The following is a 16,917-nucleotide window of genomic DNA, read 5'->3' on the forward strand; positions in this document are numbered from 1 at the left end:
TCTGAGTTGTCTCAGTTGTGTGTGTTGTTATGGATCATATCTGGCTCTGAATCAGTGACGACAGACGGTACAGGTAGCCTAGTGGTTAGAGGATTGGGCCAGTAACCCGAAAAGTTGCTGGTTTGAATACCCGAGCTGACAAGATGAAAAATCTGTTGATGTGCCCTTGAGCAAGGCACTGAACCATAATTTTCTGCGGGGACACCGTACTACTATGGCTGACCCTGTAAAACAACACATTTCACTGCACCTATATGTGACAATACAACTTTTTTTAGCGTTCTTACAGTGAGACGAATTTGCGAATACGTGTGGAGAGAGTCGATAGACCTACGAGAAGGCTAAGCGGTTCTTACAGTGAGACACGTTAGCGAATACGTGTGGAGAGAGTCGATAGACCTACGAGAAGGCTAAGCAGTTCTTACAGTGAGACACGTTAGCGAATACGTGTGGAGAGAGTCGATAGACCTACGAGAAGGCTAAGCGGTTCTTACAGTGAGACACGTTAGCGAATACGTGTGGAGAGAGTCGATAGACCTACGAGAAGGCTAAGCGGTTCTTACTCGTTTTAAAGTGGCAGCCGTTTGTGCTCTTCCTATTCGCCATCCCGTCCCTTTAGCTGCACACTTATAGCAGCTCTATGTCAAGCAAATGGAGCTATTCTTACAGAGCACCGTGATAGTGTCAATCAAGGGGAGAGGTGTGCATGATCTTGAGATGTGAATAGGTCCTGTTTAGTGGCAGGCCCTAAACTGTGTTCTACACTAAGTACCACAGAGTGAGGGGAAGTGAGCTCCCCCACACAATATTGCCTAAAGGGCTTTTTAATGTGCTACAGTGCCTTCAGAAAGTATTCACACCCCTTGACTTTTTCCCACATGTTGTTGTGTTACAACCTGATTTTAAAATGGATTAATTTGAGATTTTGTGTCACTGGCCAACACACACAATAGTCCATAATGTCAAAGTGCAATTTGGTTTTTTAGAAATGTTTACTAATTCATTAAAAATGAAAAGCTGAAATGTCTGTATTCAGACCCTTTGTTATGTCAAGCCTAAATAAGTTCAGAAGTAAAAATGTGCTTAAGTCACATAAGTTGCATGGACTGTTTTTGAATGACTACTTCATCTCTATCTGTAAGGTCCCACAGTCGAGCAGTGCATTTTTCCAGTGCATCACAAAGAAGGTCACCTACAGTATTGGTAGATCGGTTTAAAAAAAAAAAGCAGACATTGAATATCCCTTTGAGCATGGTGAAGTTAATTATTTATTTATTTTGCCCCTTTTTTCTCCCCAATTTCGTGGTGTCCAATTGGTAGTAGTTACAGTCTTGTCTCCTCGCTGCAGCTCCCGTACGGACTCGGGAGAAGCGAAGGTCGAGAGCCATGTGTCCTCCGAAACACAACCCAACCTAGCCGCACTGCTCCTTGACACAATGCACTTCTAACCCGGAAGCCAGCCGCACCAATGTGTCGGAGGAAACACCGTACACCTGGCGACCTGGTCAGCGTGCACTGCACTTGGCCCGACACAGGAGTCGCGAGTGTGCGATGAGACAAGGATATCCCTGCCGGCCAAGCCCTCCCTAACCCGGACGCCGCTGGGCCAATTGTGCGCCGCCCCATGGGCCTCCGGGTCACAGCCGCCTGCGACAGAGCCTGGGCTTGAACCCAGAATCTCCGTGGCCTTAGACCACTGCGCCACCCGGGAGGCTATGGTGAAGTTATTAATTAGACTTTGGATGGTGTATCAATACACTACAAAGATACAGGCTTCCTTCCTAATTCAGTTGCCGGAGAGGAAGGAAACCGCTCAGGGATTTCACCATGAGGCCAAACGTGACGTTCAAACAGTTGCAGAGTTTAATGTCTGTGGTAGGAGAAAACTGAGGACAGATCAAAAACATTGTAGTTACTCCACAATAGTATTGACAGAGTGAAAAGAAGGAAGCCTGTACAGAATAAAAATATTCCAAAACAAGTCTTCTATTTGCAACAAGGCACTAAAGTAATACTGCAAATAATGTGGCAAAGAAATGAATACAAAATGTAATGTTTGCACCAAATCCAATACAACACATTACTGAGTACCACTCCATATTTTTAAGCATAGTGGTGGCTGCATCATGTTATGGGTATGCTTGCAATTGTTAAAGACTGGGGATGGAATGGAATGGAGCTAAGCACAGGCAAAATCCTAGATGAAAACCATGGGAGATGAATTCCCCTTTCAGCAGGTCAATAACCTAAAACACAAGGCCAAATATACACTGGAGTTGCTTACCAAGTTGACATTGAATGTTCCTCAGTGGCCTAGTTACTATTTGGACTTAAATCGTCTTGAAAATCTATGACAAGAAAAATTGCTGTCTAGCAATAATCAACAACCAACTTCATAGAGCTTGAACAATAAAACAAATTATAATTGGCAAATATTGCACAATCCAGGTTTGCTAAACTCTTAGAGATCCTCCCAGAAAGACTCATAGCTGTAATCACGGCCAAAGGTGATTCTATCATGTATTGATTGACTCATCGGTGTGAATACTTATGTAAATGGGATATATTTCTGTATTTCATTTTCATTTGCTAACATTTCTAAAAACATGTTTATACTTTATCATTATGGGAAGTTGTGTGTAAATGGGTGAGAGAGAGAAAAAAAGATTTAATTCATTTTGAATTCAGGCAGTAACACAACAAAATGTGGAATGAGTCAAGGGGTATGAATACTTTCTGAAGGCACTGTATCCAATTCATCAGAACCATTATTAACTGATTTGTAAGACGCTCTGAATAAGAAAGAGTGTCTACTAAATTACTCAAATGTAATTATCATATAGGCATATTATTGAAACGCGTCAACAATTATTCTGGCTACTACTTGATAATGAACAGCCCTGTCCACTCTACAGCCATATTAAACAAGGCTGTTTTCATTTTAGGCCTATATGCACAGTGATGGCTTTTTATGTTATTCAGTGCAATTTCAAATGACTTTTGTGTATTTCTGGGGTCATGTGGGCGATTTCAGAATCTGACTGTGGATCAGCGGTAACGGTCTGATTTAAAGATGAGGATGATGAACGCATTTCCACGAACCCTGAACTGTTTCTACTGAAGACCCGTCAGAGGGACTTTAACGCAATCCTTCTGAACCGAAACAGACCTCTCTGTAAATATTTGAATTATGTCAGTGATGGTATCTCACGACCTCACCCTTTTTTTAAAGTGTTCCATTTTATATAAGCCAATGGGGACTGGCATGCACCTGTAGAAGAAGTAGGTCTAACTGGACTTCCCGTTGTATCCCGGACCTATAGACTTATGCTGAAAAATCTGAATAGAAAATCTAATCAAATAAATGTTTTGGGAATAAAACAAAATCCACAAAAATTGTCCCCTTGGCATTTACTAGTATTATGGAACCGATACAGAAGGCTGTAGCGCAGGCAAAATACATGTTTTTCAGCATATCTGCTTTGGCAAAAAAAGATAGTTGTATAATTAAGGTCAGTGTCTTGCAGGATTTGTATAGTTGTAAATGTAAGAGTTGTTGCCCTGTGCCTTTCTCTGTGATTGTCATTTCTAATGGAACCCAGAAACAACATTTACATCAAAAGACACAAAACATTTACATCAAATTAAATGTTTTTCTTGATCAAACAACAATGAAAACAACCATTTTTGTGTGCAGTATTATTTTACCATCCTTACAAACCACTTCGTGTAAATGTACATGACTGTATTGTACATAGGCTAGTCATCTAGGTTAGTACCTGTAGACTTTCCATCACCATGAAGAAAAACAATGACCACTACAGTAATTGAGTACACTGAGACATCAAGTGGTTTGTGATGATGTGATTTGATGATGTTGGTAGAGCATGGCGCTTGCAATGCTAGGGTTGTGGGTTCGATTCCCACGGGGACCAGTACGAAAAAGTAGGAAAATGAATGCACTTACTACTACTACTGTAAGTTGCTCTGCATAAGAGTGTCTACTAAAATGGAAAAGGAATCAACATTACTATTTCAGTTTTCACATTAGAAATAAGTTGCATTTGCAAAGTAAGAAACTGGAGAACATATATCAAGCAAGTACTTTTATATTCCACAAATATTATCGGATGAACTGTTTTTGTACAGATCATTATCAACCTCAAGTTACATATGCTGGAAAACACTCAGACACTCGTCTAAATGTTGTTACTAAAGTAGTGCTGCGGGCCTTCACTGGTCCTGTATTAGCAGACCGATCTAGAGACAGTGCGACATTTTTTTTTCTTATTTTCTCCCCGTCAGTAAAAAAATCGCAGCACACCCAACCCCAAACTACTTCCCGTGACTATGGACTTAGGCTATATACAAATACCGTCTAAGACCCTATACCACATATTTGTCTTATTTAGTCAAAATTGCGTGACATGCTCCAAGCATGTTTTATGGAGAGACCGGCTGGTCGTTGTAAAAATGTGTTTTTACTTTTACAACCTTAAGTTTCCGGTTATAGCAGATTGAAGGTCTCTAATAGCCACTTGAAGGGTTTAACCTGACGTTAAACATACATGAACCGCTGCACGGAAAGCGGGTAAGATTGTTTGACATGGATTACTTGTAATGTGTGCTGGCTATAGACAAAGGCAATTACTATGGGCCACAGTGATGGACGATTTTCCTAATATTAAACACACTGACATACTGTATCTTTATATGCTAGGATAGGCCTGCTCAAAATGTATGACAGTGAGTAGTGAAATGGAAGAACAAACACTGGAGAAGTGGTTTTCCAGTCTTTCTGCACTGTTGTAGCTAGAAACACAAGCATTTCGCTACACTCTCAATAACATATACTAAACATGTGTACGTGACAAATACAATTTTATTTTACTTAATAATTATTTAAATGCATAGATTGCGGGATCTTGAACATATTATTTCCTCTTTGATTTGACAACTGTCGTATGCTATTATCATATATGAATAATAATAATACAATTAGGCTAATCCATGATTAATTAAGAATAATAGTAATATAAGTAAAATATATGTATATATAAAATATGACTGTAGTAGAAATGTAATAAATACATTTAGCCTTTGAAATTGTTCATGGTCGATAGAATTCGTAGTGATAGGCTATAGTTTTATGAAAGCACTAGGCCTAAAATGATAATTGGTCGATAGGCTACATTTGATATTTAGAAATCATTTATAAGCAATTGAAGATGATATAAATAAATCAGGTGATATCGAATTGTATCCCATTCTAGTTGTTTGTTCATATTAATTCATACTTTTTTCCCCCACTCAGAATATGTCCTGTTGTCTGCCCACGTGAAGTAGCCTATCAATTTGATGCAGGAAAAGCTTTATTTACAAATAATACGTGTATTATTAAATACCTACAAATATAATTGTCACACAGTACATTTGTGATCTAAAAGATAACGGAAAATAGCTATAGTGAGGGGAAATATGTCCACTGACAAATTGTATACATATGTTTTATTCCCACTGAAGTAATAACCTACATCTCTTATACAACTTTACAATTATGAATTCCCTATTCCATCTCAGGAACTAGTAATACAAAGTAAAATTAACTTAGTTTATGCATCAATAGTTTGCCAGTCGAAGTACAGTAAATGGAATATAACGAGAACATAACAACACTCGAGGCCGATGAGTCCATTGCGTAAAAGCGCATGCAATTTAAAACATAATTAATTTATCTGATGATAATGTTATATTTCGATCCTTCGTTCACCACGCTCTGATTCCATGTAAAGAAGACACTCCATTGCCGGACGGAAACGTGTTTTGAACGTTTAACTCTCCCACGCCGAAGTTCATGTAATTCCCGTTGTTTTGTGAGGGTTGGATAGACTGCACCGCAGTGGTGGGATAGTTACACGCATGGTTCATATTACAGCCAGGACTGGGATAATTACTGAACGCTGGGTAACTGTTATAAGTGAAATGGTTGAGGCCCACATTATATGAACTATTATAGGTCGTCGAGTCTCCAAGGCAGGGCTTCCCGTCTCGGACCAGCACTGGGACTGAGATTCGTCTCGGCGGCGGGATACCAACCATCTCCAGACTCTGGTCCTGTCGCTGTCTCTTGCACTTGTAGCGGCGGTTCTGGAACCAGATCTTAACCTGTGTGGGGGTCAGTTTGAGCACCCCGGCCAGGTGATCTCTCTCCGGAGCCGACAAGTACTTCTGCTGCTTGAAGCGACGCTCCAGCTCATACACCTGCGCCTGTGAAAACAGCACGCGCGGCTTCCTGCGCTTCCGGGGTTTGGCGGGTCGATCCGGGTCCTCTGACTTCAGGTCCTCCCCCGGCTCGCTCTGAGAGATGTAGGACATGTCTAGTGGAATATAAATAAACAAAAAAAATAAGAAAAACATTTCATTCCAGTACGCTAAATTGTATAAAGGACCCAAAAATAGGAATTCAGCTCAGATACTTTATCAGACGTTTAAGAAATTAGACACACTTTCTAGGTCTGCCCTACATCCTAGAGTCCAAAAGTCAAACGGGTTCAGTCAATTATGAAGGTGACTGCTATATTTTATAAATTGTAATCAGACTTCCTTGAAACTGTTTGGTATCCTGACGAGATAATTAAATCTAAACTCCAATTAGTAACGTTTCTCCTTTATTGTAAAATAGATTAGGCCTCCTTATGACTGTTGCTAGTCGTGAATAAGGGTATAATATAGCAGTATAATTACTATTGCATCAGTTGTGAAATGCCTTATGTCCTTAGCACACACATCTTTTAAAAGGCTTTTAGATTGTGCCTGACGCAAATCTGTTCGTTACTTGCATAACTATTCAGATTTCAACATGGGCCTACGTAGGGCTATTTCGATAGTAATATCATATAAACTCTTACCTTTTCTGTGTTTCCCCTCCAAGCTGTCCGTCTTCCCATCCTTGATATCCATTTCTAAGAAAGATTTCCCATAAAAGGCAGCGGCGAAGTTGAAGTCAGTATTTCTGTTGGCTTTAACACCATGGAGCTCCTCTCCAAACAGCGAGCTTCCAGACGATATCTCCCGGAGAGGCTCCTGTTTCAGGCGGGCCAGCATGCAGGAGGTCGGTAAGGCACAGTCCATCCGTGGAGAGATGTCCAGTGAGACCAGGTCCTCAGCACCAGTGTGGTGCTCCAGGTTTAATATATCCTTAACCGAGAAGGGTGTGGACGTACTGGGGCTGGAAAACATTGCCAAAGAACAGTTGATCTGACATATAAATGGCAACAAACCGATGATTTAAAAATGTCCTCTTCTTGGTAATATTTACTGAGCTCAAGTACTCATTTGTTTAACCGAGGGGGATCTTGACTGAAGAATGCATTTTGACTATCAACTCGAGTCCCTAACTTTTCTTGGCCTCTTTTCTGATACGCAGGGGGAGAGAGGGGGAGGTTAAATCTCTCATGAGACGTTGTTAGGGGACTTCCTATTGGTTGTTCGCAGTTCCGGTGACGTCAAAACAATAGCTAGTAAGGTAACCCTACATGTCCGTGCTGCATCTGAATCCAGAATGCAACTTCAGTCCAATTACGCACGGTCACAAACACGCCTTTTGTCGATGGTTGGAATTTATTCTAAGTTGTTATTAACATTTCCCCTTAAAATGTATATTGTTGAAAGCTAAGTAGAATAGAACTTCCCTAGCAGCAAGACCATAGGGACGAAGAGACACGTTGGTCCCTATGGTCTTGCTGCTACACTGGAACCCGAAACCATGTCTGTCTGTCGGGCACAAATCCTGGTGCCTGCCGCTGACCTGGCTATCAGGACGTGATAACAGACGACAACAAACCAGCACCCTCCCACCCACGCAGCACAGCCGGGCCAGGAGTGTCACACATGCCATAACATTTCTATAGTCATTCATTATGACACATTCGTGTAGGCCTACTTGCAGCCATCATGTACAGGCTAGGTACACAGTACACATTTATTATGAAATAAGTAGGGCCTATCGTAGGGCTAGTTATTCGATCATTCAAGTTATTCTATAAAAATGCATATAATAAAATAACTGTAAGACAAGGTTTTTGGAGAGAATTGGTGTGCGTAAAGAAACCACGACACGCTGAGAGTACCTTGTGCAGGGTTGGCATCACACTCGTTATTAATGCTGGTGGAGACAGCGGTGCGGAGACAGACAGTATTATCGTTTGTTTTATCTCCAGCATCGTTTAACATAGATCCCGGGAACTAAATGGGTCCCACTGTCTCCGACCCGGCTCGCAGTGTTTATAGTTTTAAAGACTATTTGCGCGCCTCGAAAACTGATGAATGGTCGCGAAGTAGAGAGAGCATCAACCCTGCCGTGTCTCGTGCAGCCATAATTTGTGAAATAAAGTAAACTGAACTCAGACAAGCCTCAGTGCAGCGCACGGAAATCCTTTTTTTCTTTCTTCATTACTTATTTTTCCCTCTGTAAACAATTAACATCGAGTTGGCTGCAGTCTGTTGTGGCCAATCTCAATAAAAGTTTAAAGGCTATACACAGTTGGTGACAGACAGGCCTAGGACCTGCAGGACTATCTGACCAGGTTTGAGTTAATTCTATTTCAGGCCTTCATTAATTTAATAACATGGCATTTCAGTTAAATTTACCTCAGTTTTGCAAGCACTCTCTGTGTCAACTGCCCCAAATTGAACATGACATGTTTCACGTGGTTCATATCCCTAATGCATTCTCTCTCTCGACGAAAAAGTACACTCACTACTGTAAGTCGCTCTGGAAAAGAGCGTCTGCTAAATTCCTAAAATGTTTTTTAAAAAGTAAAATGTATTTCTCTCCCTCCGTCCCTCCCTCTCTCCCTCCCCGACCCGTCTGTCTTCAGCACATCTCTAGTTAGATAAAGCGATAGATAAGGCTGCTTAAAAACTTCCGCTGGACTGGATAGTTGAGGATATTCTCGGGGGCTGTGTGTGTGTTTTATCTAATGAGTCTGTGACGGTTCCTGTGTATGTGGACTGTCGGGAGAGTAGCGCGAGCAGACGCCACGCGCATTAGCACTAGGGACTGGCGTCTTTCCGCTGTCATCGAGACCTGTCAATCATATTGGGTGATCTTAACACCTTTCTAATGGCGCTGACTAATTACCTTGGAAAGATTAACTGGTTTAGTCGTTGATCTGATAAATGATCGAATTAGATATCGTCGATAATTGATTCTTAGCCTAATGGAAGTCGATATTGGTATGCTGTGTTCGATTGTAGCCAATCTTTAGGCCTATTTTACTGTGGACGTTAATAGTTTCAATTAACCTGCCCTTCAAGATACATTAATTAGTGCGTGACTTAGACAAACAACTTATATGTTTTATTTTGTCACTGCTTAGACACATTTTTTTCGTTTTGGCATTTAATTTAGATAAATTAAGATAGGTCCATTTAGACCTACATAATTATTGAAGTTGTAATTTGTAAATGTCAATTGCATTGGATCAGACAATGTTTGCAGGTATGATGCAGTTAAATATTCGTTCCAATCGAAAAATAATAGATAACCAATTTGATGATTATTTATTTAACCTTTATTTAACTAGGCAAGTCAGTTAAGAACAAACCCTTATTTTACAATGAAGGCCTACCAGGGAACAGCTGGTTAACTGCCTTGTTCAGGGGCAGAACGACAGATTTTTACCTTGTCAGCTCGGGGATTCGATCAAGCAACCTTCTGGTTACTGGCCCAACGCTCAAACCACTAGGTTAATTAGGATTAGGCCTACTACGTTTCTATAACCTAATTTAGTCATTGCAAAATATAATTTAGCTGGGTTCAATATTATTAGATCATTATTAATCTGAAAATGGTGCCAATATGCCCTTATGGCTTACTAAAATACAAATGTAGCATATTTTAATTGTTAATAATTTTATATTAAATCATCCATATGAAATTGGTTGTTTACGAACACATGGATTTGTTATGTAAATTACAAACACATTTTTTTAATTGTTTGGTAGCCTAGGCCTTGAGCCAACATGAAGTTATGTGTAGGCTAGACCCAAAATAAAGTGGGAAATATCATCATTACCAACTAACTCATTACCTTATCACGAATAGACATTCTGTAATTATACAATTAATAAACAATACATTTTATTAAAATATGATCACGAAAAAATCATAGTCCTCAATCATAATGGTTTAGTCTTGTCTGAACAGTCAGAACAAAGTCCCCTCAAGTCTTTTTTTCACACCCAACACTTGTTTGAGGTTGAAGAGTTCACCTATTCCCCTTCATATAACTCTATTCCCCTTCATATAACTCTATTCCCCTTCATATAACTCTATTCCCCTTCACATAACTCTATTCCCTTTCACATAACTCTATTCCCTTTCACATAACTCTATTTCCCTTCATATAACTCTATTCCCCTTCACATAACTCTATTCCCCTTCACATAACTCTATTCCCCTTCACATAACTCTATTCCCCTTCACATAACTCTATTCCCCTTCACATAACTATATTCCCCTTCACATAACTCTATTCCCCTTCACATAACTCTATTCCCCCATGTATCAATTCATCCTCAGACACAATACTGTACTTATCTCTCTTCCTTACTTATTTTCTCTTTCTTCTCTATCCCTCTCTTTCCTCTCTCTGTCTCTCTCACTCTCTCTCTCTCTCGCTCTCTCTGTCTCTCTCTCCCTCTCTTTCCTCTCTCTGTCTCTGTCTCTCTCACTCTCTCTCTCGCTCTCTGTCTCTGTCTCTCTCAATCTCTCTCTCGCTCTCTCTGTCTCTCTCTCCCTCTCTTTCCTCTCTCTGTCTCTGTCTCTCTCACTCTCTCGCTCTCTCTGTCTCTGTCTCTCTCCCTCTCCCTCCCTCCCCCAATCCAAGGCCAGACTACATATGGTGACTGGTCTGTCACCCAGGTGTCCCTCCATCTCTCTCACACCCTGATTGTTCCATATAATATTAGCAGCAGCTGGATGCAGATAAGATTTCCTGAATGGATCATCTTTTGTTTTTCTGACATAGCTGTGCCCAAGACAGACACTGTTCCTTGCTGTGTCACTGGCAACCCTCTCTGAAGTAAGGTCAGATTGGGACAGACACTTGGGCCCATCCTCTCTTAATTTACTTGAATAAGATAAAAAAATATATACATAAAAATAAATATGTATATACAGTACCAGTCAAAAGTTTAGACACACCTACTCATTCCAGGATTTTTCTTTATTTGTAATATTTTCTACATTGTAGAATAATAGTGAAGACATCAAATCTATGAAATAACACATATGGAATCATATAGTAACCAAAAAAGTGTTAAAGAAATCAAAATATATTTTATATTTGAGATTCTTCAAAGTAGCCAACCTTTGCCTTGATGACAGCTTGGCACACTCTAGGCATTCTCTCAACCAGCTTAATGAGGAAGTCACCTGGAATGCATTTCAATTAACAGGTGTTGCCTTGTTAAAAGTTCATTTGTGGAATTTCTTTCCTTCTTAATGTATTTCAACCAATCAGTTGTGTTGTGACAAGGGAGGGGTGGTATACAGAAGATAGCCCTATTTGTTAAAAGACCAAGTCCATATTATGGCAAGAACAACTCACATAAGCAAAGAGAAACAACAGTCCATCATTACTTTAGACCTGAAAAACATCAAGAACTTTGAAAGTTTCTTTAAGAAGGCCAGTATTCTGGAGTCGCCTCTTCCCTGTTGACGTTGAGACTGGTGTTTTGCGGGTACTATTTAATGAAGCTGCCAGTTGAGGACTTGATGCGTCTGTTTCTCAAACTAGACACTCTAATGTACTTCTCCTCTTTCTCAGTTGTGCACCGGGGCCTCCCACTCCTCGTTCTATTCTGGATTGAGCCAGTTTGCGCTGTTCTGTGAAGGGAGTAGTATACAGTGTTGTACAAGATCTTCAGTTTCTTGGCAATTTCTCTCATTGAATAGCCTTCATTTCTCAGAACAAGAATAGACTGACGAGTTTCAGAAGAAAGTTTTTTGTTTCTGGCCACTTTGAGCCTGTAATCGAACCCACAAATGCTGATGCTCCAGATACTCAACTAGTCTAAAGAAGGCCAGTTTTGCTTCTTTAATCAGAACAACAGTTTTCAGCTGTGCTAACATAGTCGCAAAAGGGTTTTCTAATGATCAATTAGCCTTTTAAAATGATAAACTTGGATTAGCTGACACAATGTGCTATTAGAACACAGGAGTGATGGTTGCTGATAATAGGCCTCTGTACGCCTATGTAGATATTCCATTCCATATTTCAGCTACAATAGTCATTTACTACATTAACAATGTCTACACTGTATATCTTATCAATTTGATGTTATTTTAATGGACGAAAAAATAGCTTTTCTTTCAAAAACAATTACATTTTTAAGTGACCCCAAACTTTTGAACAGTAGTGTATGTCCCTATATTTAATGTACCTGTGGATTTTGTCACCCAGAATTTTGTTTGGTTTTTGGTGGCTGTCACATGATACTTTTGTCAGTAGTCCTAGTCCACCACCATGTGGTCATTACTGTAGTTGAAACAGTGTGTATTGTGACGTGTGAGCAGCCATGTGAAGTGTCTTCTGTCTGTGCACCATTTGTCTTCATTTCTCCATCCCTCTCCTCTCCATAGACCTCTCCCCCCTCTCAGCTCATGTTCTGAGGCTTGGCTGGGGATCAGTGAATGTGTTACTGAGTTCAAGGTAGTGTGATGGTCCCTATGGGGGCCTGGGATGATATGTGTTCTGGACTGCATTACCTGCTGTTATTGTTTTGTCTACAGCTTTTCCCAACTGATGTTGGGCCTCTTAGGTCTCAGATCTTTTCTCAATTAAAATGTACAAGATAATCAATCATTGTCAAGATGGTGTAGCACAGGGCTATTCAAATCTTACCCTACGACACGTGCCAAACGTGTTTTCCCTCCAGCCTTGTTCTTGAACGATGATTTAAGGTCACTAATTAGTAAGGAACTCCCCACACCTGGTTGTCTAGGTCTTATTTGAAAGGATAAACCAAAAACCCACAGACACTCTGCCGTCCGTGGAAAGAGTTTGACACACCCCTGCCCTACGAGCTCCGGAACCTAATGATTTTCTGTTCTACCTGATAATGAATTGCACCCACCTGATGTCCCAGGTCTAAATCAAGCCCTGATTAGAGGGGAATTAGGGAAAAAAGCAGTAGAACTGACTTTGAGTTCCAGATTAGAATTTGAGGGTGATCGTACATTGTAGGCTGAGAGGTGGTTTATATTGCCCATGACAAAGATATTTTCACAGGCTTACATTTATTTTTCAGTGTTTGTGTGATAAATAATATGACGTGAAATGTAAGTTTGTTTTCTTGTGTACATGGAATATATTTTGAAATGTAAGACAGCTAGTTGATGTCTGTTTCTGTAGTCCTGGTGCTGTAAGATCTGCCATGACAGCCTGTTCTTGTTATAGTGTGATCATTGTAACTGAACTTTACAATAACATGTTAAAGGTGTAAGGGGGTATTTAAAGGTGTAATGCAATCATAGATGGTTGCTTTTCTGTGATATTCCTCTGACCACAGCAATTTGTCCAATTGATTCTTCAAAGTATGATTGTGCAGTATGTGGTTTGCCCTGAAGGAGGCGGTATCACACAAGATTACACTTTAGTGATCAGGGGCACGTTTTAAAATGTTCAGATAGAAATATGTTATGTAGAACAAACTTACATCTGCAACCTGAGAACAATGAATCATGTCTGCTCTATTCATGGTGTTACTTACTATCTGCAATGTTCGACAACGTTTGGCAACTGAACGTTGCCCTGGTATTGAAGAAGACATTCATTGTAGCTGAGAAAGTCCACCCTCAGTCTCTGGTGCATTAAAATAATTCCTTATCTTATCTTTGTGGTAAGCATGTTTTTCAATGCATCTTTTCTGGATCTCGTGTCAGTATTATATATTGGTTATAATTCCTCTGAGTTGTTGTCATGCAGTTCATGATCAGAGCTACCTACTGAACACACAACACCTTCATGATCAAACTCAAGTGTACAAAATATCCACACAAAAATACACTTTAATGATATCAAGATACATTTGTTGATTTTGATTTCATGAGTCCTTAGAGTTTCATAGTACTGTTTGTATACACATTATCAGACAGGTGAATTAAAACCATACTAGACCACATTCTGTATGGTCATTCTGGTGCGGCTGCTAATCCATGAGCACAACTGGGGGTGTAGAGGAAGTGACGTGCTGTATAGAACACTGAGAAACAGGAAGCACTTCAGACTATTTCTCCCGGAACACAAAATGCAGAAGATAGTGACAGAGTATGGAACAGATTGTCAGTTACAGTCACTTACATTATTAACGGACTGACACACCTGGCGCCCAACGATAAGGCAATGAACTGCAATAGGATGTCACATCATCTGAATAGACATGTCGAAGCTTAGAGGGGCAGGAGAGCCTCCATGACTGGCCAACATACACATCTGAACTGTAAGAAGAGGTGGAAGAAGGAACAGGGGAGTAGGGAAAGAGTCGCTCCTCAGGAACCGTTGAGTGGAGTTCTCGTCCTCCTTTCCTCTCTCTCCCAGTGCGGCCGGCCAGCTCTTGTCTGTAACCCAGAGGAATTCTCTAGTGGCCTTGGTAAATCTACCATTTAGAATAACAGCGGACTGCAGCCGGAGACAGTGTGGGGGTCCTCACTGGGTTGCGTCCCAATGGCACCCTATTCCCTATATAGTGCACAATGTAGGGAATATGGTGCCATTTTAGCACATGACTGTGGCCAGGAAGAGAGAGAGGGGGGTCTGACCTGGAGGTTAAACCGGAAGACACTGTTGATTGACAGCTCCTGGTTACTTAACTGCAGAAACCTCAATATTTGTGTTAGCTCCCTGGGCCAATGCCTAGGAGTTTAGCTCAGTGGGCTTTCATAGTCTTGTGGTGTCACGTTAGTGCACAGACTGGCTCCAGTCTGGAGAAGGCTTCAGCTGTACAGCGCTCAGTGGTATCATCAGAAACACACCTATCAATCATACTCTTCAATCATAACAGGCAGGCAATCATACTAGTCAATCAATCATACTAGTCAATCAATCATACTAGTCAATCATACTACTGATGCTTACTGAGATGCAGTTTCTGGGGTGCTACTGTATGTCTAGCGTGTCTGCATGAATGTCTGTAGCGTGTCTGAATGAATGTCTGTAGCATGTCTGTAGCGTGTCTGCATGAATGTCTGTAGCGTGTCTGAATGAATGTCTGTAGCGTGTCTGCATGAATGTCTGTAGCATGTCTGAATGAATGTCTGTAGCGTGTCTGCATGAATGTCTGTAGCGTGTCTGTAGGAATGTCTGTAGCGTGTCTGTAGGAATGTCTGTAGCGTGTCTGCATGAATGTCTGTAGCGTGTCTGCATGAATGTCTGTAGCGTGTCTGCATGAATGTCTGTAGCGTGTCTGAATGAATGTCTGAAGCGTGTCTGTATGAATGTCTGTAGCCTGTCTGTATGAAAGTCTGTAGCGTGTCTGAATGAATGTCTAGTGTCTGTATGAATGTCTGTTGTGTCTGTAGAGTGTCTGTATGAATGTCTGTAGTGTCTGTATGAATGTCTGTAGTGTCTGTATGAAAGTCTGTAGCGTGTCTGTATGAAAGTCTGTAGTGTCTGTATGAATGTCTGTTGTGTCTGTAGAGTGTCTGTATGAATGTCTGTAGCGTGTCTGCATGAATGTCTGTAGCGTGTCTGCATGAATGTCTGTAGCGTGTCTGCATGAATGTCTGTAGCCTGTCTGTATGAAAGTCTGTAGTGTCTGTATGAATGTCTGTTGTGTCTGTAGCGTGTCTGTATGAAAGTCTGTAGAGTGTCTGTATGAATGTCTGCAACATGTCTGTAGCGTGTCTGCATGAATGTCTGTAGCGTGTCTGCATGAAAGTCTGTAGCGTGTCTGTAGGAATGTCTGTAGCGTGTCTGTAGGAATGTCTGTAGCGTGTCTGCATGAATGTCTGTAGCGTGTCTGCATGAATGTCTGTAGCGTGTCTGCATGAAAGTCTGTAGCGTGTCTGCATGAAAGTCTGTAGCGTGTCTGCATGAAAGTCTGTAGCGTGTCTGTATGAAAGTCTGTAGAGTGTCTGTATGAATGTCTGCAACATGTCTGTAGCGTGTCTGCATGAAAGTCTGTAGCGTGTCTGCATGAAAGTCTGTAGCGTGTCTGTAGTGTGTCTGTAGCGTGTCTGTATGAATGTCTGCAGCTTGTCTGCATGAAAGTCTGTAGCGTGTCTGCATGAAAGTCTGTAGCGTGTCTGCATGAAAGTCTGTAGCGTGTCTGTAGTGTGTCTGTAGCGTGTCTGTATGAATGTCTGTAGCGTGTCCTCAACACGTCCGTAGCATGTCTGTAGCGTGTCCATATTAATGTCTGCAGCGTGTCTGTAGCATGTCTGTGGCGTGTCTGTATGAAAGTGATGCTTACTGAGATGCTGAGTTACTGGGGTGCTACTGTATGTCTAGCGTGTCTGCAGGACTGTCTGTAGCGTGTTGTAAAACTGTCTGTAGTGTGTCTGTAGGACTGTGTAGCGTGTCTGACTGTAGCGTGTCTGTCTGTAGCGTGTCGTAAAACAGTAAAACTGTCTAGTGTGTCTGTAGGACAGTCTGTAGTGTGTTTGTGGGACTGTCTGTAGGACAGTCTGTAGTGTGTTTGTGGGACTGTCTGTAGGACAGTGTAGTGTGTCTGTGGGACTGTCTGTAGGACAGTCTGTAGTGTGTCTGTGGGACTATCTGTAGGACAGTCTGTAGTGTGTCTGTGGGACTGTCTGTAGGACAGTCTGTAGTGTGTCTGTGGGACCGCCTGTGGGACCGTCTGTAACGTGTCTGTCTTTCGGACTGTCTGTAGCGCACACGCAGGACCATC

The 16,917-nt window shown here is 41.2% G+C and overlaps 1 protein-coding gene across 1 annotated transcript; it reads right to left on the reverse strand.

Moving 5' to 3' along the window:
* Positions 1-4,093: 4,093 nt before the first annotated feature.
* On the reverse strand, positions 4,094-7,798 carry LOC139366067 (homeobox protein Nkx-2.5-like). Its single transcript, XM_071103155.1, has 2 exons — positions 6,909-7,798; positions 4,094-6,377 (listed from the first exon to the last, which is right to left on the reverse strand). The coding sequence occupies exons 1-2, from the start codon at positions 7,237-7,239 to the stop codon at positions 5,767-5,769; spliced, it is 942 nt and encodes a 313-aa protein (XP_070959256.1). The 5' UTR covers positions 7,240-7,798; the 3' UTR covers positions 4,094-5,766.
* Positions 7,799-16,917: the final 9,119 nt, after the last annotated feature.

The sequence above is a fragment of the Oncorhynchus clarkii genome, chromosome 14, assembly GCF_045791955.1.
Source record: "Oncorhynchus clarkii lewisi isolate Uvic-CL-2024 chromosome 14, UVic_Ocla_1.0, whole genome shotgun sequence".
In the NCBI taxonomy this organism is placed as follows: Eukaryota; Metazoa; Chordata; class Actinopteri; order Salmoniformes; family Salmonidae; genus Oncorhynchus; species Oncorhynchus clarkii.